Source organism: Crocodylus siamensis, chromosome 1, assembly GCF_052110815.1.
Source record: "Crocodylus siamensis isolate JL-2025a chromosome 1, ASM5211081v1, whole genome shotgun sequence".
Classification (NCBI taxonomy): domain Eukaryota; kingdom Metazoa; phylum Chordata; order Crocodylia; family Crocodylidae; genus Crocodylus; species Crocodylus siamensis.
In genome coordinates this window covers 186,294,808-186,319,393 of record NC_143395.1, presented here as the reverse complement: position 1 = coordinate 186,319,393, position 24,586 = coordinate 186,294,808, and the positions used below count along the sequence as shown (strand labels likewise).

General features: G+C 42.9%; 1 protein-coding gene across 1 annotated transcript in view; it reads right to left on the bottom strand.

The window, feature by feature from the left end:
- BFSP1 (beaded filament structural protein 1) overlaps window positions 1-24,586 on the bottom strand; it is a 46,472-nt gene that overhangs the window by 16,716 nt on the left and 5,170 nt on the right. The window contains exon 2 of the mRNA XM_090031547.1: window positions 13,780-13,840. Coding sequence (XP_089887673.1) covers window positions 13,780-13,840 — 61 coding nt within the window. The remainder of the gene's footprint in view (window positions 1-13,779; window positions 13,841-24,586) is intronic.

Here is a 24,586-nt window from a genome sequence, read left to right as displayed (position 1 = left end):
GTAATGATGGTGGGGATAACTATGGCCACCATGACAATGGGGCAAGCAGTTGCAGGCCAGGCAGCTACTTGTCATGATGGAAGCAGTGAAAATGGCAGCAGGCCAAGTGGCCATGAGGCAAATTGGGGTCTATTGGCAATGCCCTCATTTGCCACCTGTGACTTATAGCCATGTCCACCAGAATACCAAGTCTACAGCAGGCCAGCACCACTTCTAGCCACTCCCACAAATTTCCTAGCCCATTGGTACTGTGACAGGCCAGATGGAGCAGATCCATGGGCCAGGAGCAGCCCATGGGCCATGTGTCTAACAGCTTTGATAGAAAGTAATTTCCAGTAAATTTAACAACATACAGTACAAAATAATGAGTTCTAAAGTGAGTTTTAGACCCAGTCTGACCTCCACCCCCCTGGAAAATGCCATCTTTTTGTTTTGCTTTCACTTTTTTGACTGCAGAATAATAATACAGTACTTCTTCTGTTGTAAAGACCCCCAAAAAGCCATAACAGATCAGAAGTTTTTTGACACTGTGGATTCCTATGGCTCCCTCTACACTTGCAAATAAAGGCACGATTGGATCTAATGCGCAATTCACACAGTTGCACCTCCTGCCATGCCACATGTGCACAGCAGGAGGTGCAATTGAGGTATTGTACATTAGATACCATCACACCTTATTGCTGGTGCAGGCAGGAGCCCAATCCCGGGGTCCCCCTGAACCAGCAAGAAGTAATCTTCTGTACCTGGGAGTCCCATGTACCACCCCCCTACACCAACTCCCATACTTGGTATGGGAAAACACCAGGGCTGGAGGATCCTGCACCCACAGGGTGGGGGGATCTCCCTTGCAGTGATCCTCCTACTGTAGGGGTTTCTCACACCCCCAGGTCCAGGAAATCCCAATCCTCTCACCCTGGTGGTTTGCCGGTAGGCACACTGTGGGGACCCAGCATCCACAACTGTGGGACTTTGCATCCCCACAGTTGCAGGGTGCTGCCAGGACCCAGAATCTGCAGTTGCTGGGACTGAGAGTCCCCATCAGTCTGGGCTGGGCAAGGTACACCCCTGCAGCTAGGAGCCCTGTCACTTGACAGGGCTCCCAGCCTCAGGGGACACCTTGCTACACATGCACATTATGCACAAGGCTTGATAGCAACCAGCTATAAAGTTAGTACACATTTTCAAGCTCTAACTTTTTAGCTAGTTAGAGCTGTTTATTGTGTGAAAGCGACTTGCACGTGTAAGTGTTCTCACGGTAATTGCACAACTAATCAATTAATTATGCAGTACCTGCAATGTGTAGAGGGGACCTCAGTCAAATCCCTGCATTCACCTAGTGAATTATGTTTGGACATGTAATAGGGTTAACATTGCTGTCATGGCCTCTGGCCAGTAAGGCACAGCTGAGCTGAGCTCTTGAACTGCCATGCCTGACTTGATCCCTGGCTAATGTGATTGTCCCAGTACTCTCTGACTGGACTGGCTGATGAAAGCATCACTTAGCCCTTTAAGCACACTGACAGCCTCAGGCTGTAGGCATGCCTTGACAACAGCCTCAGCCTTCTCTGAAAAGCTGTCTATAGCTGTCCTATTCTGGAACTAAGAAGAGTGAACGGGACTGAATTCCTCTGCTGACCCCTCTAGGGAAGGGAGTTGACAAGCATTTGAAAGAACCTGTTGGGTGTTAGTATTGGGTGCTAGTCTGAGAAGGAGGAGTTACTGCTATACTTCACTGGAGGGCTAGGCTTGTGAACAGAGCACAAAATGGGGAACTCTAGTAGACTCCCTGCACTCCTTCTACAACAGATTGGGGATGTCAAGGGCCAAAGGTAACTGCTGACATATGGAATCAGGAGAGGGATTTTTTTACTCCTTCACATAAGGGTTATCAGTTTGATGAGGCTAAGGATTTGTTAGGGTGTTTGCGTATTTGGACTATATGACTGTTAATCTGGGACCTGTCACTCAGACCTCTAGAGCCCCTGAGAAAGAAGCTAAATTGGAGAGATGGTAGTATCCAGGTCTCTCCAGGAAGAGGAGGGCTCCAGTCTGGCATGTATTCTCCAAGCACACAACAAGCAAACAGACACAAGATATTCTTTCCCTCTTAGTTTCCTTTAGTCAGAGCAACCCTAGATGTTTCTTGTTACAAGAGGCTAAAAATAACTTTTAAATGTCTGATGCCTTTTTAAAAACTCAACACTTTCAATTAGCAGCTGTAAATATCCCTCACATTGGTACAGTCATGTGCTGCAAAGTAAATGCTTCCAGCTACAGGCAGAACATATGACTGGTGAGAGAATTTTCCTTTTTTCTACATGCACAGAAAATTAGTCACAAGCAGTGCCATGCTATTCAGAAATGTGTAGATGCTAGCTCTTTCTATTATGCTATTGATTTTTCTCAGCCAAGTATGCTGGTCCTCCAATAAAACAACAGCAGACTCATTGTTAACCAGCTCAACAGCAAACGCAGCTAATTAAAATAGACCACATACAGAATATTCTAAACCAGTCATCAAGAATATATATCACTTTTCTGCAGTCTTTATAATTTCCTATTGATAGAAAGATCAATATAACAATGAAAATGTTATTAGGCTTGTGGAAGGAAGGCTGACATTACCTATTACCAAATGTTTTTGTACGTAATGGACAAAGCTAGTTTTCAGCCGTTTAAATGTGTGTTAGATAGAGAATATGCATTTGCAGTTTTTTCCTTCCATATAAGCTGGTTTTAGCTCTGACTTGATAAATCATGCATCAAAACACAGAGCACAACTGTTTTTCTTCAAAAATTTGAATGATCACTTTATACAAATTACACAAATCACTGTGTCCAATTTTTTTTTATCTTCAGCTTCATATAAAACTCCAGCAGTGATCTAAGTGAATTAAATTGGATTTTCATTCAATAACAGTGAGAAAGGAATCTGCCAGATCCAGTACTGTAGAATTTGTACATAGTGACTGACCAAATGGAAACATCTACATGAGACATCTACTGAGGAGTTGCCTAATTAGCTCTGCAGTAAATACCTTGGCATCTACATGTCTAGCCCTATTAGGCCAAAGGAAACTAATAAACTCTGCAGCAGGGTAGTACTTGTCAATACAAGTACCGCCTTGTTGCAGAGTTTTTTACCCCACAGCATCACACATGTAGATGCTGATGGGGCTGGCTGGGTTACAAAGGTACTTGAGTGTCCAGCCTGCCTGACAACTAGCCCCCACCACAGCCAGCCCTTCCACTGTATATTGAGCCAGGTTGGAGTAGCCCTGGGCTAACAGGCTGACTTCTGCAGCCCCCTGTCAACCAGGGCTGTTCCAACCCAGCTCAGTGGCCTGTGGTCCTAGGCATGCGTTTAAGCAGTGCAATCAGGAGCAATAAATTCCAGCACAGTATGCACCAGAACTTATTGCTGCACGCTATAGCATGTACAGATTCTCCCAGTAGTTATTAATTACAACAAAGAGGAAACCTGTATTGGAAGTTTCAACTTTATTATTCTATGTCATTTGTCTAGCTAAGTGGGGTTTAAAATGCATTTCTCAAAACAGGCATTTCAGCCCTCATTACAGTATTAGCCAGTTCTAACTTGATTCCGTCAGATACCAACAAGGTCCAATTTGGCAAGTAGATCCCACTATCTGTCTGGTGTTTACAGTGAATTTCAGATGACACACTCACTATCTACCTCTGCTTCAATGGGTTTGTGCTGTCAAAAAGACTCCCTAATGCTCAGATTAAAAAGGAGGAATAAATCAACACAAAGTTATACATGAGACTACCCCATGGCTATTTCCTGGAAAGATCCAGTAATTGCAAAGTAGAATGACCTTAGCCTTCTATGTAACAGTCACTGCATTCCTGTAGTCTTAGTTTGGCTTGAATGCAAACAAATATCAACTGATGTATAAGTGTAAGGATCTATGAAATATACCTCCTAATTAATATGTGACAATTGCCGGAACTTTGCAGTCACCATAATATGATCTCATAGTTGCTGCCTCCCTAGAAAAAAGAATATCATGGCCAAGAGCCAGGCTGACTAAGATGTACAAACTTCACCAAGTCGTTTGAAATAATGGGAAGTATAACTATTAGTGTGAAGTTTTGTCAAATGCCTTCAGGATTATGCAAAAGCACCCCCCACCTCTATTGTAATTATAGAAACGGTAAAAAGATTGTAACCAAAGTTACTTACTGAAGCTTCTCTTTCTTTTTTCTCTGAATATGGTCTGCAAACTGGTAGTTATAAATTTGCCCATTATGCACATAGATCAGTGAATAATCTGCTTAAAAAAAATAATCCTGGCTTGTTAAAACAAGAGGTTGTGCTGAGCATTTCACTGGCTTAAGAATCACAACTTTCTGTTTGAGCTGCTGTTGGTTACATGGTGTGTGAACTTGTTCTGCTTTCTGGGTGAATTACCCAATTTAGGTGTGTCTATACATTCACTAATGTGCCATAGTTGCTTCTCATTAAGTTTATGTGCAGTAACTTGTCCTATTGTACAGTAGCGCCAATGCACAGGTTTTTAGTGATGCTTATTGCACAGTAGGCTAACATTACTGTGCAGTAGCATATTAGCAGCATTTTCCCCCAATATGCTACTGCACAGTGTCATTAGGATACTGCGCAGTTAGCGTCTTGTGTAGATGCACCTACTGACGTTTAAACTATCAAAGGAAGTTTTCCATGAGCACCTGAAGCCCACAGTAGTTCATAACCCAGATGGTCTAAACACTGGGCTACATGGTGGTTGTCACTTTGGCCAGTGCCTCAAGGACTAAATCAGAGATGTCCAGAGCTAAAAGCCTTAGCTAGAAGACCAAACACAGGCTTGCATCCCCCTCTGGATCTAACACAAAAGGTAGAAGTTATAATATACACTGGGTGCATCTACATATTCATTAATGCACTGTAGTTAGTGCACATTAAGTTTAGTATTTGGATAACCAAATACTAAATCAATGTGCAGTAACTTATGCTACTGTGTGGTAATGCTGGCGCATGGGTTTTTTTTGGATGCTAACTGAGCAGCAGCCTAATACTACTGTGCAGTAGCGTATTAGAGTGGGCTTTGCCTGGCACACTACTGCTCAGTGTTATTAGGCTACTGCGCAGTTAGCATCTTGTATAGACACACTCACTGACGTTTACTCTATCAGAGGAAGTTTTCAATGAACACCTAAAGCCCACAGTAGATTATATTCTAGCTGGTAGTTGTCATGGTGTTTTTAAAGACAAGGGACGTTTTTGAGCTCTGGAACTAAAGTTCAGTAGCTGGGTATCTGATAAACTACTTCAGAGTGGGACCTTTAACACAAACTGCCCAGTGGGTCTAACTGGGAAAGAAGCTGGGGGTTGATAGATGCCTGTACACTTCATTAATATCCAGGAGTTTTAGAGCTCCTCTGAAGAGGCTGTCTCTATCCGGTAGCTAATGTATGTTTGGTCATAAAGTGTGCCTGCCTGCAAGGGAAGGAACAATGCTCCAAGGCCTCAAGCCTCCATCCAACCCTTTGTTCATGCAGGTAGGGCTGTGAAGCTAAGGTCCCATAACAGAGCATGAGATGCACCAACTTCCAAAATTCAGCTGCACTCCTTGTATGATGGAACCATACTGGTTTTGACACCAGTCTTCCCTTCCTCTGGAGATGGGGCTGGATTAGCTTCTGCATTATGTGAGCTCTTCAGCAACAGTAAAACTTGTTCAACATGAGCTCTAGTACATTGGCAAATATGTACAATTATCATCCTGAAATATCTTGAAAGGGATGTGCTAAACATGAAAACAGAAAGAAAAATATGAATAGTACAAATAACCTCGACCCAGCAGAATAACTTCTGCTTTTGGCAGAGGAAAATAAAGATTGTTTAACTTTAATAGGTTATAAGCCCAAAAGCTGAAGGACTAGCAGTGGAAACTAGAGCTGGGGAGAGATGAGTTATCTAGCTTTTCACAAAATAAAGCAAATAACAAAGGCGGGTAATTCAGATTTATTACTATATTTTTAAAAGCCAGTCTTGAATAGTTTTTAAAGATGCCCAGGGATTATTAAATCCTTTTATTAAAGCAATAATCCTGGGGCTGGGCACTTTGCTGCATGGTTAATAGCTCAGAGGTTGCAAGTTCAAGGCCATAGCAAAAGTGTTCACAGAACAGCCCTGCTAAATTCTAATGAATCTATAAATTCTGCTAAATGCCTTGTCACAAGCACACAGAAAAGGAAGGACCCTCTCTCCTTATGCTACTGGCTTAATTTTGTAAAGTTTATATTGAGAGGAGCATAGAAACTGTTTCAAAGAACCCAATTTCCCTTGTCTGAGAAACTAGACTTATAGTTAGGAATGAATCCTGTGAGGGGCGGAGTACTCTTGCTTCCCAGGAGAGTTCACAAGTTTTGAAGGTTCTTGGCATTTTATAGGATTGAGACCTTGATGCTGCTAAAAAAATCTTCCAGTGCAACAGCATACTTTTCCTTTCACCTTCTAGGAACATTTGGATGTTTGATATTAACCTGAGGGAGTAATGAGCATGTTGATGGACTTTCACTGACTATTTCTACATAGTATTCAAGCAGTCAGAAGAACTCCAGTCCTGGGCATAGAATGGAGTATTAAAGGTACTATAAGCAACTAACCATGTTGGGACACACATCCTCAGCTGGTATAAATTGGCAGAGATACATTGACTTTGAAGATGACACTCCAGTTCAGCTAGAGGTCGAAAGGCTTGATGCAGAAATTGATGGTTAAATCTACAGATGTATTTTGCTGAAGAACAGAGTAGGTAATCATAGGTTCTCCTGGTCTTAATTTTTTTGAATATATTGGCTGAGGAGCTGGCCTGTGACTTTACTCTGAGTAATGGCACTGACATTAATGAGAACCTTCAGAGAAAGGAAGTCGTACATGCAGGTGACAGAATCCAGCCAATTTCATGGGCATCAGAGAGGGGGAAGTATATGCACCACCGCATAATGAACAGATGATCCCTTTTGCTCAAAGTAGGGAGAACTCAGGAAGAGACTATTTGATCTTTGTTACTTCTGATCCTTCACTATTCCCATTTTTTATCTCTAGGTTATGGGTTAAAACTTATTGCCCATGAGTCAGATCCAGCCTGGAGAGCCATAGGACCCAGCCCACAATTTTGTCATTGTTCTGATGTCAGCACTGAATGGCAGGACCCCATATCAGAGTGAGTAGCTTTGCCTGTGCCATGGCCAGGCAGCAAGGAGAAGAAGCAGCATTAGCAGTGTCCAGGTTCTAGCTCAGGCCCACCTTGGACCCAAGCCAGGTCAGTCCAGCCTGCCATTGCAAAAAGGTTGACAACTGCTGCTCTAGGTGATATAGCTGGTGGATATATAGAACAAACATTCACTAATAGCAGACAAATTAAATATATATGGGAGAAAGTATGTGAAGAATGCTTAGAAAAGCACTATTGTCTACCACATGTCTCATTGTCACATCTCTTAAAGGCCATGTTGAAATATATGTATCACCACTTTTTTTTGCCAGTGCGGTGGGTTGCAGTGGGGTGTGATCTAGAGATTCTGCTTTCACTCCTGCATCTCATGAGAATACCCCTGACCAAGGCACTCACAGCTGGTCCCATTCTCTCACTTTATAGCCTTTCTGCACTGGAAAACAATAAAAAGGAGCTAACAAACTTGAACAGTTTGTTAAGAAGATTCATGGAAAGGGTTTAAATACAGGAGCAGATGGGACAGTACTGCAGATTTAATCACTCCATTTATTGTCATACCAGGCATCTGCTGTGCAACATTCTCCATATTGCTCAGCTAATGTGGGCCACTTATACTCAGTACAGAGTACAAGGAGACTTTCATCTCTCCTTGATGGTGATTCAAACAGTAACCCTTCCATTACAATGCTGTATGTCTATATTTCATATTTTCATAATTCATATTTTAAGTGGAATGATCTTTACACTACCAGCAAACATTGCCAGGTCGGACTTGCTAACAGATATTCTAGTCAGCCTAATTAGGTTCCATTTCTGAGATAAATCCATAATATATACCTTTGCCATCAACATGGGAGTTTGGCTTCTGTAAGCTGGCATGTTGTATAATTCATGTAAAATTGCTGGTGTTCCTCCATGGCTTGAACAGGTGTGTGTGCATGTATGTAAAGAGGGAGATGGGAAATATCTCTGTTATCCTACATAATCTGCTGTATCTCTTTCAAACTCACTAGGACTGAATAGGATACTTTAAAGATGTAGAAGCTCAAACATGGTATCTCATGAATGAAATTCATTCAATGAAATTAAATATGAAGTATATAGTATTAGTATATACTTGCCTATAGAATACTAAGGGCCTAGATAACCTTCTAGAGGGCTGGAGAATTCTCCATTGAGAAGTTTGGTATAATTAGCACTACTTAAACCTGATGGGAGAGCTTGCACGATGGGAATATTAAATCCTGGGTAACATGGAGCCAGCTTGAGTTGGGAGCATAGCAGCTGTTTTGGTGAACATACATCAGGCATCTGCACAGTATCCTTTCCACTGCAGCTGATGTTGAATAAGCAATGCTTCTATGCTGGTGGTGTTAGCTTTGGTAAGGAGACTGGCATTTGTGCCATGATTCTCCTACTTTACGCCAAGGATTTTTGGAGGTAGTGCTGTTGAAGGTGTTACAGACTTTTTAGGTGGTTCCTGTAGGTCACCCAAGCTTCACAGCCATAGAGAAGCGGTGGGATTACCACAGCCTTATGTAATAGAAGCTGTGTTTGATTCCTGATGTTGTGATCATTGAACACGTGATGATACAGTCTTTTAAAGGCAGAGGTGGCATATTGAATCCTATACTTGATCTCCTCATCAATGTTGGTTGATGTGGTATGCAAAGTGATCTTTGCTGGGGGAGTTAATTGGCTTGAAGCAGGATAGTGAAGCACTATTGTTTTTCCACTGTTAAGGGTAAATCCCAGGTACTGGTATATTTGAGAAAAGCCGCTAAGGGTCATTTATAGGTCCTGCTCAGTATGTGCAACAACAGCACAGTTAACTGAAGTTCCACAATCAAGGCTGATATAACTTTGGTTTTGGCACAGAGGCGGGACAGTTTGAAAAGGTTCCTATCCACCCTGTACTCAATGCTGATGCCAGGTGACAAATGGTCACATAGCATCCTTTTGCAACAGTTTTTCATGAGGTGTTGGGGCAATGCTGTGGCAAAAGGACTAATGAGATTCTTGTTTATATCATAGTAGGGGTTCAGAGGTGTGTGTGTGTGTGTGTGTGTGTGTTGGTGGGAGGGCAGCAGTCATTTTAAACCCATACAAACAGCATTGCTGAGACAGATGTAGAAGTATTTTGGAAAGTTGTGGTATCAAAGTGTCTACAAGATATCAGAAATACCCAAAAATGTGAAGGATGATGGGAGTGCTTAATGAGTTCCATCTGAACTTCTCAACGAAGAGTACATGGGGTGCCTGTAGATGTATGGGGACACTACTCTGACACACAGTAATTATAGTGCATTGGAGCAGACCTGATTAACGAAATCTGCTGGAGCGTGCTAATCAGCATGCTCCAGCAGCCTTTGTGTCTCATGTATTCAAAATCCCTGCACTTCAAAATAACAGCAGGGGTGCTTCAACTAAAATTAATTGAACTAAAGCTTCCCCACCACCATTTTGAAGCACTGGGTGCTGAATACATGAGATGCTGAGGGCACTTTAATGAGAGCGGCTTTCAGAGCCATTCTTATTAGAACACCCCTGCCCCCCACCCCCAAAGCATGTGTAAAGATGCCCAAAGTGACTTACAGTGGAGAAGAAACTAAATACTAGAGGTTCTAGTACAGCATAGAAAGGCATAACAAGAATCAATGGCTAGAAGTTGAAACCAGATTTAGTCAGAATAAGGCAGTGAGGGTATTTAATCACAGCAAAGGAAGCATGGATTTCCTATCTCTGGATTCCTTCAAATAAGAGCGAGGTGCTTTTCTGAAAAACAGGCTTCAGCCAAGTACAATTTGGTTCATGGACAAGTGACAGGGTGAATCCTAGGGAACTTCTACACTAGGGAGACCAGACTGTGCTAGGTAGCATTGCTAAACCCAATGTAAAGTGTCATTAGGCATATGCCAATGACTCTTCTGACTGGGTACATTGTTAATGCTTGCTCAGTGCTGCTGTAAGCTGCCTCCACTCCCATCTCTGCCTGGGTTTAGCAGGCATGCTGTGCTGCAGTATGCTGCCCCTTAGTATGGTTTAAAAGACCATCTTGCCTTGTATGGCCCTTGAGAAAGGTAGTGAGACTACATGGTATAATGGCTTTTCTGGTCTTAAACACCACGGATTTATACAATGCACTTGTACGTGATTAAAGAGCTTACATTTTCAAGGTAATACATACGTAGTGGGTAGGTCCAAGGTCTGAATATCACACACATCAAAACTGATGTGTCTGCTATTTAATTGTCTCTTAAGCTTAGTCTGTTTAGCAATACTAACACTGCTGTCACAAATAAGGTCAGACTGGACCATCTCCAAAAGACATGGGATTGAAGCTACAGTACAGCTAACAACACAGCAGTTTTCTTAAGCATTCATTAACCACTGGATCAGCATTAGCAACCAAACAAGCTTGATGTTCCCTGTGAACAAATACCCACTTAATTATGTTAACCATATTAAGGGCCAAGCTTGGAGACAAAGCAAATAGTCACTCATTCCTTTTTTCAGTGGAACAGCAAAGACTGTCAGGACTGTTAAGACTGCCCTAACAAGCAAAACTGTTCCTAATTAATGGAGCTCTTTGCACTAAGTCTTCTGTATAGCCTGTGCTTTTCCTCAAAACTCCATTTTTTTTTTGTCATTTGGCTAAAGTATACTACTGATGAAATAGCCACAGCACATCTGTATCCTGCATAGATCATGTTTTTCCTAGCACAGTTTGAGGCTCATATGATCTTGCAATTCTTTGCCATGGAAACAAGAAGACACTGGTATGGAGCCAGGCTAGGAAATTATTTCAGACTTCTGAAATATTGACACCCCTGCACTCTAGAAAAAAAAACATGTTAGAATTGGGAATAGCCTAAGGGTGGGGCTAAGCATGTGATTAAGTGCTCGGCCTATAGTAAAATCCATGTTTGCATGAGTTCAAGCCCTTCAAAATTATTTCTGGTCTGTGGGAAGGAAGTGTTTGATGTATGTTTCTATTCCTTTTCTAAGCCAACATTTTGGTGTTAATAATACCGATCCCACAAGGCAGCACATGCCCTGCAGGATAGGATAAAATCTTCAATCCTTAATAGGGCTGCTTGAAATTTCTTTTGACATTTTTTAAAATCAGAAAAAAGACTCTTCAAACAGAAGCCAAATTGGAAGGAAAACTGTCAAACTGGCTTTGACAGTTTCCCACTTTGAAAAGGTTTGGAGTAGTCAGTCACCCACTTTGATGCTTCAGAAATGGGAAATGTCTGTTTTCAGGGGTTCAACTATTTGCCCTGAAATATACGCTCCTTTTATAGTAAGATTTCAGAAAGTAACATTCTGAAGTTATATTTCATTAATATTTTAACCTGACCCAATCAATTAGGGTTTTCTTTAGCAGTCCAAGCCAACGTTTATTTCATCTGACTTTAGTCCAACCCCCGATCAAGGCAAGATCATCCCTGTCTAAACCAAACCTGACAAGTGTTTAGGTAATCTGATTTTAAAAAGCTTCCAATAATGAAGATTCTACACTTTCTCTAAGTAACTCTTCTGGTTACTGATTTTGGATTTAAACTTCATTGTTGAACAACAAGAAACTTTTCTATACATCCATGCCTTTTTGCCATCTGACACCACCAGGGAAGGAATCTAGCCAGATCTGCACAAGAAGGAGCAATTCACAAAGACACTCTCATGAACCTAAAGGAACAGACTACCACCTTCATCTTCCTCTGTGCAAAAATTAAGTTTATTTCCTACCTGTGGGGACTTTTTTACCATTTTTAATTTTCCCTGAGCCTGAAAGCTTGCAGAAAAAGATTTTTTTGGGGGTGCAATTTCTTAGTTGGTCTAATAAAAGGTATCATCTCTGAACCAAGAGGTATTGAGTTTTTGCATTTCTTTTTGTCTCAGATCAATATGGCTACCAAATACATCCCTGGTTGCTTAACTATACTCATAGGTTAGATATTAGAAAAAATTTCTAAATCTCCCTTGCTACAATTTAAGTCCATTACTTCTTGCTCTGTCCTTACAGGCACAGAGGATAAATGATCTCACACCTCTTTTTTAAACTCCCTTTTGCATCCAAAGACTATGACTAAATCAGCACTCAGACTTCTCTAGACTGAATAATTCCAGTTCTTTCAGTCTTTCCTCATGTGCCATGTCTTCCAAACCTCTGATATTTTTTGTTGTTTTTTTCTGGACTTTTTTCAGTGTGTTTACATCTTTCTTGAAGTGCGATGCCCAGAACTGGATATAGTACTCCAGGGGTAGCCTCCACAGTGCTGACAAGAGTGGAGCAGTCATTTCCCGGGACCTGCATATGCCACTCTTGCTAACATATCCTAGTATGCATTTTGCTTTTTCCAGCAATATTACTCTCTTGACTAAAATTTAGCTTGTGGTCCACTATAATTCTCAGATCCTTTTTCTGCAGTGCTACAGCATATCCAGCCATGTGCCATTTTGTAATTGTGCATTTGATGGATCTTAGCTTTAATATCACTCTGTTTACTTCAGACCATTTTGCAGATTGATCAGGGTCACTTTGGAGGTTGAGATTTAGATTTGAAAAACTGTTATCTGACTTGTTTTCATCTGCAGCTGTTGTCGAGCTACACACAATTGTGTCCTTCAAGTCATTAATAAAGATATTGAACAGTACCAGTCCAGGACAGCCTCTGGAAACCCCCTCTTTGATATTTCTATACAGATAAAATTTGAGCTATTAAGAACTACCTTTGAACATGAGCATCCAACAGGAGAGTTCAAGCTGTCATGAACACACCTTTATGCAGTTTAATCTAGACCACATGTTCCCAAACCTTTTCTTATTGCGTACCCCCTTCTAGATTTACCAGCTCCCTGCATACCCCTACTAGCATACATTTTATATTTTAACCCTGTAAATGCTAATTATTATTATAATGAAAATTAAATCTGCAATTACACAATTTCTCCCACGTACCACCCCCCACCTCCATTTGGGAACCCCTGATCTAGGCCATATTTCTTTGGTTTATTAATGAGAATGTTGAGAGCTTTTTAAGGTCCAGGTTTATCAGCTCTACTCTCCTCCCTCCTTCACAAGGCCCATTACTTCATTATAGGAAGCATTTGATCTTGACAGATTCATGCTAACTGTTCCTTATGACCCTGTTATCCACTAGATGATTACACACTGATTGGTCTATTAGCAGTCTACCCAGAATTTACATGAAAATGCCCATGATTGGAAAAACAAGAAAAGGTTCCAAATTCTCAAATTTGATTCTGATTTCTGAATGTAGCTGAGACTCAGATTGCATTAGATATGTGTACTAATAATTTATAACCAGAAAAAAAAAGGTAGGATGGAATGGTTCTTTCATTAGTTTAGGGATGGGAATTCCAATAAACGTAAAGGAGGAGGAGAAAATTATATTGTATTACCAAGATAAACTGCATCAGAAGGGAGAGAAATACTTAAAGTGGATTTGGCATCAAATGGAAATGGCCTCAAAGTGAATTTGCCTAATAAATTATGCAGATTGCATACTTGTCATTGTAATTGGCTCACCTTATTCAGGCGTTCAAGAGTCTCTTTTAGCTTCTGCTGAAATTCACATTCATTTCTGTACCTGCAGATAGGGAGAAGTTGAATTGGTTATCTTTTTACAGACTACATTTTCATCTCTAATATGCAGGATATAAGCTTCACATCTTATATAGAGTATGAACTTTGACAGAGACTATCAGGTTTGTTCATATTTATATTAGTTGCTCTGCTTCAGATAGTGAGATCAATTCTTTATTGTATTAGTTCCCTATATTCTCCTTCTTGCAATTCATAATGAGATAGGTAGGCACGTGTTATGATTTCTCCAAAGTCCAAGGGTAGATCATTTACAGTAAAATGTCAGTGATATAGTTTTGTCATGGCACAAAACTATATTAGACTAAAGTGCCAGCAATTTAAAAGTTACCATTTTTATAGTTACCTCACTGATATTTGACGTATTTGTATTTCACTGTACGTACACAATTATAGTTAACCCCAAGATGAAGAAGATGTACTAAAGTAACCACTGGTAAATGTTAAAACTTGTAATGGCTGTTTTTTCAAAGGATATTTCATCTATGTATGGAATCAGGGCTTTTTAATTATTATTTTATAAGTTTTGAGTCCTTTTTCTCACCATGTTAGGTTATGATAGGGGCCAGGGTAACGCTGGGACTAAGGGGTCAGTACACACATCCACAGGAGGCCTCAAATGGCTCTACACAAACACTCATAGTATGGGTAACAAGCAGGAGGAACTCACCCTCCTGCTGGCTGACACCAGCCTGGACATAGTGGGGATTACGGAAACGTGGTGGGACGCAACGTATGATTGGGCGGTGAATGTCAAGGGCTATAGGCTGTACAGGAGGGACAGGATAGGAAAGAGAGGTGGGGGCATGGCACTCTATATTAAGGAGGAATACACATCCTCGTCAATTAGCAAGGAGTCAGGGGAGGGGCACTCTGAAGTGCTTTGGGTTAGAGTACAAGGCAGTCGAGGGGAAAGAGACTTAACGGTGGGGGTCTACTACATACCTCCCAACCAGGGAGAAGAGCTTGACCAGGAATTCTTGGGTCAGCTCACAGAGGTAGTGAAGGCTAAGGATGTGGTAGTCATGGGGGACCTGAACTTCCCAGACATCTGCTGGGAAGAACAGTCAGCCAGGTCTGACCGCTCACGTAGGTTCTTGGCCAGAGTGCAGGACCTCCATCTAACCCAGGAGGTGCACAGCCCCACCAGGGGAGAAGCCTTGTTGGACCTAGTGCTGGCCATGAGTGATGACCTGGTGAGGGGGCTGCGGGTGCTCGACCACCTGGGCAACAGCGATCATCGCCTGCTGGAATTCATCATCCAGCGCAAGGCATGCAGTAAGGCAGCGGCCTTAGATTTTAGGAGGGCAGACTTCAACGAGCTAAGGAGGATAGTTGGAGAAGCTCTGAGGTCCCGGAGGGGAGGGGAGCCAGGCGTCCAAGGAGAGTGGTCGCTCCTTAAGGAGACGATCCTCCAAGCCCAAAGGAAGGTAATCCCAATGAGGATCAAAGGGAGCAGGAGAGCACACAAGCCTCCGTGGCTCACCAAAAGCATCAGGGAATGTCTCCTTGCTAAAAAGGAGGCTTACACCCAATGGAAAGAAGGGGTCATCACCAGGGAGGACTATTCTGTAGTTGCTCGGGGATGTAGGAGGGTAGTTAGGAAGGCCAAGGCAGAGATGGAACTGGGACTAGCTTCCCAGATTAAGGTCAATAAGAAGTCCTTTTTTAAATACGTAGGGGGGAAAAAGAAGGTCCCGGGTAATGTGGGGCCCTTGCAGGACACGTTGGGAAACTTGGTCGTCACACCAGACGGCAAAGCTAACATGATTAATGATTTCTTTGCCTCCGTCTTCCTAAGTAGGGACCAGAACAGCCACCTCCCTGCTGGGCCCCCCTCAGGCCCCGGGGGAGGCACACCTGGGCCACGGGTTAGCGAGGATTTAGTTAGGGAGCTTCTGGAGGGGGTGGACGTATTCAAGTCAGCCAGTCCGGATGATCTCCACCCTAGAGTTCTAAAGGGACTGGCCGAGGTCATTGCAAGTCCCCTGGGATGGCTTTACAAGCACTCGTGGTGCTCTGGTGAGGTACCGGAGGACTGGAAGAGGGCCAACGTGGTCCCCATCTTCAAAAAAGGGAGGAAGGAGGACCCGGGAAACTATAGGCCGGTTAGTCTTACCTCGATCCTAGGCAAGCTGTTTGAGAAAATTATGCTGGCACACATCCATGAGGGGCCAGCAGGGGACTGCATGCTTAGGGGCAACCAACACGGGTTCATCAGTGGCAGGTCCTGCCAGACCAACCTGGTGGCCTTTTACGATCAGATCACCAGATCATTAGATGCAGGGGTAGCAGTGGATATAGTCTTCCTGGACTTCCGGAAGGCTTTTGACACTGTCTCTCACCCCGTTCTCATTAAGAAACTGGCAGGCTGTGGTGTAGACACCCACACAGTCAAATGGGTTGCCAACTGGCTGGAGGGCCGCACCCAGAGGGTGGTAGTAGATGGGTCCTTCTCAACCTGGAAGGACGTGGGCAGTGGTGTCCCGCAGGGCTCGGCCCTCGGGCCCGCACTGTTCAACATCTTCATCGGTGATTTGGACAAGGGGGTAAAAAGCACCCTGTTCAAATTTGCTGACAGCACTAAGATGTGGGGGGATGTGGGCACACTGGAAGGATGCAACAGGCTACAATCAGACCTAGACAGGCTACAAGGGTGGGCGGATGAGAATAGGATGGGTTTCAACACAGACAAGTGCAAGGTGATGCACCTCGGGAAGAACAACCGGCACCATACCTACAGGTTGGGGAACTCCCCTCTTGTCAGCATGGAGGCAGAAAAGGATCTTGGGGTCATCACTGACTCCAAGATGAACATGGGCCAGCAGTGTGGGGAGGCAGTCAGGAAGGCCAACCGTACCTTGTCATGCATTCACAGATGCATCTCGAGCAGGTCCAAAGAGGTAATCCTCCCCCTCTATGCGGCACTGGTCAGGCCACAGTTGGAGTACTGCGTCCAGTTCTGGGCGCCACACTTCAAGAGGGATGTGGACAGCATGGGGAGGGTCCAGAGGAGGCCATTCGTATGATCAGGGGACAGCAGGGCAGGCCCTATGAGGAGAGGCTACGGGACCTGAACCTGTTCAGCCTCCAAAAGAGAAGGGTGAGTGGGGGATCTTGTGGCCTGTTATAAACTAGTCAGGGGGGATCAGCAGGCATTGGGGGAGTCACTGTTCCCCCGAGCACCGCCAGGAGTGACCAGGAATAACAGTCACAAGCTGGCAGAGGGCAGGTTTAGGTTAGATATCAGGAGGCGCTACTTCACTGTCAGGGCGGCTAGGGTCTGGAACTAGCTTCCAGGAGAAGTGGTGCAGGCTCCTACCCTGGAGGTGTTTAAGAGGAGGTTAGATGAACATCTTGCTGGGCTCGTTTGACTCCAGTATTCTTTCCTGCCATGGCAGGGGGTCGGACTAGATGATCTGCTCAGGTCCTTTCCGACCCTAGAAACTATGAAACTATGAAACTATTTATCTATATATAATTACTTGTAAAACATCTTGTCTACTTGATTAGGAAACGTTAAATAAGTAATGTGCACATAAAGTTTACTGGAACAAAAACTGGGCTGAAAGAATAAATAAATAAATGAAATAAAGTGAGTACATCAACAATAATAACAAATAACAGTGGTGTGGCATAAAATGCTAATCATAAGGATTTTAGTTTTATATTGAAATGTGTGCGTCATTCTGTCTACAGAATTTTTTTTCCTCTGGAAAGCAAGGGAAAAACATCTCATAAAAGTCGGCTTTATTGATTCTGCCCTGTTCTTTGGAGGTGACACAAAAGAAACCTGCTGAAGAGTACAAAGAAGACTGTCAATGATCTTGCTTAATAGGAGACATAATTTAATTAGACAGTGTAATTAAAAAAAAGAACGATAAATGTATTACAGCACTGAGCAACAAGATTTGATCATCAAATACTGAACTAATGGCTCATCCAAGCCAGGCAGCTGATGTTGGCTGAAGAGCAGGATGATGTTGTCTGATTGTCTATTGCTTTCCCTTTCTAATACAGAAGTATATAGAATTGCTATCCTCTCCCCATCCACTTAAATCTGTTAGGTAATGGGCAGAAAAACCTGGCAGCAGCTGCCCTCTCTCTACTATATTTTTCATTACAGAGTAAGTATAGCTTGGGCAATGGTAATGAAGATTTTTCCATACTACCTGAGATTTGCACAAAAGGAAATATAATCAAACCTGAAGACGTTGCAGGGTTAGGTTCCTTACTGCCCTGCAAAAATGAGTGTTTGTGAAGTTTCAGGGGGTATACAGAGCTGTAGCAAAGAGCTGAAAAGCTTGTCATGTAGTTTGGTAGCCTGCTGCAAAATAAGTGGCTTGCAGATTACTCTGAAAAGAATGACCCAGATTCCACTGCAATTTAAGATTGAAAAGAAAGTTCATTTTGGGAGCGTCTACACATCGCCGTACTGTGATGTTGGCACAGTGCCATGCTTTAGTACTTCATTTTGGAAATACTAAAGCATGGCACAGTGCAGGCAATTACTGTGCCATGTGGCTGGCACACATTTAGATTTCCTAGCTATGTTGCCATAGCAGCACGCTATATCCAGGGAGCATGCTGCTATGGTGATGTACCTGGTGATCAAATGTAGCCTCGCGTGATCATTATGTCACCGTAGCACACCATATGGTGACGTAGTATGCTGCTATGTCACCATAGAGTGTTGTGTAGATGCACCTTCTTTTTACTAAAGTTAATACTTTGTCTCTGTCCTGATCCAGAAATTAATTCCAGGGTTATTAATGGTTCTGAGGTACCTGTTGTGTGAAAAAATAATTCCTCTTCAAAGCCAATAGTAAGCTTAGCCATGAATAAAGCAGGGGACATGCACAATTGTTTCAGGGTATAGACAAACATACATTTTAGCTGCTTGTAAGAGGACAAGGAGGTCTTATTTGGGAATGTGAACAGGCTACCATGATCTATATGTGACAACTGCATGAGCCTATTTTCAGTCATTCAGGGTGTATGTATTTGCTGAGCCATATGATAGCGTCCTCAGTGGCCATGTGCAGTTCCTGTAGTCCACCACTGAACTTAGTCAGTGGGCAGTCATCGACAATATGCGACCTGGTATGTGTTTTACCACATGTACAGTCTGGGTTGCTGTGAAGTCCCCAGCTGTAGAGGTTGGCCACGCACAGATCTTGTCTTGTCTGGAACCTATTCAGCAAGGCTGATGGTATTGCAGGTTGAAGCCAGGTGGGAAGACTGTAGGATCTGTGATAAGGAACTTGTTTGGTGGTGATGTTGACCTCCATTCTTCACACCAGAGAGTCTCTTCTGTGTGGCCCCGATGTGGCGGTTTGGACCACAGTGGGTATCATGATGGTAGACATGCAGGTGGTGGATTTAAGAGATCGTCATATCGTGGCAGGCATGGTTTGGCATAGATATTTTCCAGTAGCTTGCTAGTTGCAACTTCCCATCGGATACGGGTGGAACAGTGTTGTTCAGGACTGGGAGCCATGGTAGAGCGGTTGGTCAAAGAGTTCTTGCGATGATGCGTATCATTGAATATAGCTGCACATCAATGATTTTGGTGTGTGATGACCGATTCCAGACAGGTGTGTAGTATTCTGCTGCAGAGTATGAAATGGCAAGAGCTGACATCCTTAGGGTTGAGGCTCTTGCACTCCATGATGACCCAGCCAGCTTAAGGTGGTTGTTGCATGTCTTAATTTTCATTACTGTCTTTTTCAAGTGTTCATAATAGCCCTTTGCCCATAGCCCTAGTGTCACACCCAGGTAGATGGGTTCTCCTTAAAAGTTAACTAAATTGCCCTAACTTTGACCCTGAAGTAAACAGGGCTAAATTTGTAATGATTTTGCTACACTTCTATCACTGCAGAATCATGCGGATATTCCAGTTGTAATAGCTTCTACCACTATCAAAAGGTACTGTATTACAAATAATACATCCATCTATTCCCTCACATTGCTCCCAGATCTCTCACTTGCTTTGGGAGAAAGCAACATAATGCCATAAGTTTTAAAATTTAATTGAATCCATATTTATTTCATTACACTTGTTCGGTTGTACTTCATGAGATTTCTTTTGGTCCAATCCTCCAATTTGTCAAGGTCTCTCTGAATCCTAGCCCTAACCTCTAGTGTATCTACTATTGCCCCTACCTAATTTCATCCAAAAACTTGTTGGGGGTGAATTCCATCCCATCTTTCAGATCATTGGTGGAGATATTGAACAAAACTGGCCCCAGAACTGACTCCTGGGTAACTCTGCTTAATACTGGCTGCATACAAAACCTTTATCCAGCCCCTAGCATGGGCTCAGTGCTGTCTACCATTTGATGCTCTTATTTTAATGACCTACTTCTGTACGTGGTGACATCCAGGAAGCCAAAAGTAACATGCCAGGAAAAATACTGGATCCAGGACATGTGTTCTGACCTGCTGGTGTTGCACTCTCAGATAGTAGTAAAAAGCATTGCTCTAACAGATGGGGTATATCAGGTGGCTTTGCAGATGGCTATTGGTATGGAGTCCCTCCTACCTTATGTATTCCAGCTGTTCTACTGCATCTGTACTCACTACCTGATATAGCCACTACTGCTAAACAAAATATTCCAGATTGGGAACAATATAATTTGGTTTTTACCATAACCAGAGTTATGCATATTGCCTAGCTTCATACCTAGCTTTATTATTTAGCAATTATATGCTGCATTTTATCTTTGGACATTAGATAAAAGAATACATTACTGAGTAATTCTCATAATTTTAACATTAATTACTTTTGCTCAATTGGTGGCATTCAACTGATTTGTACTAACTTTTGGGATATCATGGAAAGAGAGAAATAAATGCTTGATTTTGAGGTTCCCTGCAGCCAAATATAATAGTGCTATGATAACAATGCTCAGTGCAATTAACGTAATTACATTATGTGCAGAGACTCCCCAGGAATGTTTTCTGTGAGTTTTAGAGAAAGAAAGCATTATCCATTGATAAAGAGTCTAAGTTATTCATGCTAATGTGAAGAGCTGTGAAGCTGGCTAAAAAGGACTGAAAAATAAATTTGAACATAAAATCTGATTTGAACTGTTTCATAGAACTTTACTTCTGCAAATAGTGTCATAGTACTTTGGCATTTAAAATGTAACCTCAAAAGTATCTGGGGTCCATTTAAAGATACAAATCAATTGGATATGTATTTATATGAAGAAATGGAGTGTAAGGCTAAATGATTTGTGTGTTAGAGGCAGGCCTGGGTGCTATATAAATACATGCATACAAAAAACTAGAACTCTTGGTCCCAAATTTAGCCCTGCTTACTTCAGTGTCAAAGTTAAGGCAATTTAGTTAACTTTTAAGCAGAACCCATCTACCTGGGTGTGACACTAGGGATATCAATTCCCTACAATTCCCTACTATCTTTACTGTGACAGTTCCTAAACCCAATGTTTTTACAAAGGGACTCTAATAAAATTATTGGTGTTTTCTATTACGCCTAATCATACCACTGTCTATGCAAGTTGGTCTCTTTATTAGACCAACTGGACTAACAACTGGACTAATTGGTCCAGTTGGTTTAATAAAAAGTATCATTTTGGAACCAGGAGTTTTAGTTTTTTGGATGCCTTTTTGTCTCAGACCAACACAGCTACCAAGTACACCCTTGTAAATACACACTGTACTTAACAAATTCCCTGCTACTGCAGAGGCACAGGGTGTTGATAATGCCCTTGTTTTACATGCTTTTGCCTAGAAGGAAAACTAGACAGACCTCCTAAATATCTGTCAGAGGTAGACAGAATTCATTCAAGATCAGGCTGTGCAGGCTGGATGCCCAGCAGTGATGTCAGCCATGTCCCTTGCTAATCAGTCAGTGGATAGCTGTGTAGCATAGCACATTGTTGTATCTATGGCTGTGCTCCATTTTCAGAGTGCTAGATTTAGTTTTTTTGTATTGTTCCCTGCAAAATTTTAGGGCACTTTTCTGATAATGTGATGTAATCTCTTCCTGGCATACTGTTACACTTTGCATGCTGAAGCAAAAAGCACAATTTCTCCTCTGCCTCAATGGCTAAACAGTTGCTTCTCCCTAGATTTGTACCTTCTGATTTCATCACCTAGTTTGTGGTCACTGGTTTAACATTTGGTAAGACTGTTTTACCTCATGCCTAGAAGGCAACATAAGATTTTTTTCTGTGCAGGGATCCATGGCAATATGGCTCTTTGTTAGCTTTGATTTGTTCTTCCCGGTGTTTTGTGTCCTGGTGCTTTAGATATTGATTTAAATCCTGAAGCCTTTCTTCACTTGTTTACTAGAATGCACATTTGCAATATCATAAACAATATCTTGCAGAGCCTTTGTCTGATATGGAACCCAGTCCGAATTTCTGTGGTGAGTTGTTTATGATAATGCTCAACCAGGTAATATTTTGAGTATGATTAATCTCCATGTCACCAAGACACTATTACTTAGATTATTTCAGGACATATCTTGGCTTTTGCTTTCCCCTGATTGACCTCTTGGACCTATATGACATACTGAATTCCTATATGGTTTCTCTAGAGACCAACTTGCATAGATAGTAGTATGATTAGGCATAACAGAAAACACCAATAATTTTATTAGGGTCCCTTTGTAAAAATATTGGCTTTAGGAACTGTCACAGTAAAGATGGTAGGTAATTGTGGTTTTTTGTTGAGGTTTGCTCTAGGTCTACAACTGTGTATAGCTATCTGTTAATTAAAGGCCCCTTTTGGCATATTTACCAAAAGGCATTTTCTTTTTGGTATAGGCATTTATTAAAATCACATTTTCTTAACAGTTTCAGTTTGTTCCAATTAGCACTCTATGCTAAAAGCCAGACTAAATTCAAAACCCTCAAAAAGCCCCTAAAAACAAATATAATATAGGCAAATATCTTACATATTTATAGGCATATTAGAAAATGTAGAATCAAGATGTGGCCTTGGTTCATTGCTCTAGAACAGTGGTCACCAACCAGTTGATTGTGATCGACTGGTGGATCCTGGAGCCTTTTCAGCTTGATCCTGGGCTGGGTGAGGACTGAGCACATGTATACACATGTGTCTGCCCTCCCCAGCCCAGCAAGTCAGTTGGTGGGGGAGAGATGGGGAGGAGACCCAGGGGACACATGCAGCAGGGCTTGGGGTGCAAAGCCCAGTCAACAGCCACAGCTGTCTCTGCTGTGCACAGTTGGGGGGGGCACATGCCCCTCCAAATGTGGGACAGTGCTGGCAGGGTAGGGTGCGGGGGCAAGCCCTGCACAGCCAGGGTGGGGTGGGGTACAGGGATGCAAGTGGCTCATCTTGGGGGTGTTGGAAGAGGGGGCACATAGCCCAGGAGGGCATGGGGGGCATGTGCCCCCAGATCTGCACACGGGGCAAGGCAGGCTGGGGCTGAGGCAGCGCTGGGCTCATCCTGGCCAGGCTGCACTCAGGCCAGGCAGCTGCAGTGGGGGCAAGACCATGTGGGGGGGTGTAGCCCCTCCAACCCTCACTCCCAGCACCGCTGCCAAGTGCAATGGGAAAAGCCCAATGCAACATTTCCCACCCCTCAAGGACATGGGGGCTGGTGGGTGTGGGTGAGGGTAAACTGTAGCTGCAGGCTGATCTGGGCTTTTCCCACTGGGCCTGGCCTGTGCTGGCCTCAGCATAGATGGTGGTGGCACTGGGAGCAGAGACACCTCCCTCCCTGTGGCTCTGCTCCCAGAGCCACCCAGCCTATGTGCAGCCAAGCTGGGAAAAGCCCAGCACTGCCCCAGTCTCAGCCTCCCCCATGTGCAGATGTGGAGGCACACATCCCCTTCCTGCACCCTCCAGATGAGCCACTCATGGCTCTGTCCCCTGCCCTGTCCCATCTGTGCTTGGCTTGCCCCTCCCACACCACCACTGGGGGGGGCAGTCATCAAGGCCCCAGTGGTGAAGAAGGGAGTGGGGTAGGACTGGGGCCTCAATCTTCCCCTCACCACAGACTTACCTGCGGGGTGGCGTGGGTGGCAGGTAGGTCTTTGATTCCTCTTAAATTCCAAAAGTGATCTCTGACCTAAGAATGTTGGAGACCACTGCTCTAGAAGAAAATTTAGCTTTCATGGACCATACTGTGATTTATCAGATACCACATAAGTCTTTGGTTGAAGATGCCACAAAGTTTGCCAGTGTTGCTAGTGCAAAGATACCTCTTTGGCTTAAAGGTATTTCAATTGTGTATCGTGTAGTTATTCCCGCTAGTATCCATATTGGAGGATGAGGTTATTTAATAGAGAAAGGTCTCTTTGAATATGTTCAGGTTTGGGTTTTACTATCCAATCTGATCTCTTATTTAGCTATGTGGTTTACTAGACGTGTGTGAGTTTCTGAAAGTTTTCCTGTTTTGATTCTGGATTATAATGGAAGAGATAGTAGTTTTTAATGGTTTCTTCAAGAGCTCCTGCTTTTTCTAATGATACTTTTTTGGGTCTATTGTCAGATACCTGGGTTAGAGTTCTTTCTATAAACCATAGAAATATTCTGATTAGATTTTGCCATCCTTTGTTGCTGGGGGTTGTCTCTGCTTCTTTGGCCAAAGTTCCTTCCAGAAAGAATTGATGCAAATAGAGGACATGATGGACACTAATTTTCCCCATGTGTACTCTGATTTTATACTGGAGGATTGACTTGCTGTTCCTGGCAGGTCATGGTGGGAGGAAAAATTGAGGCTAAATTGAAA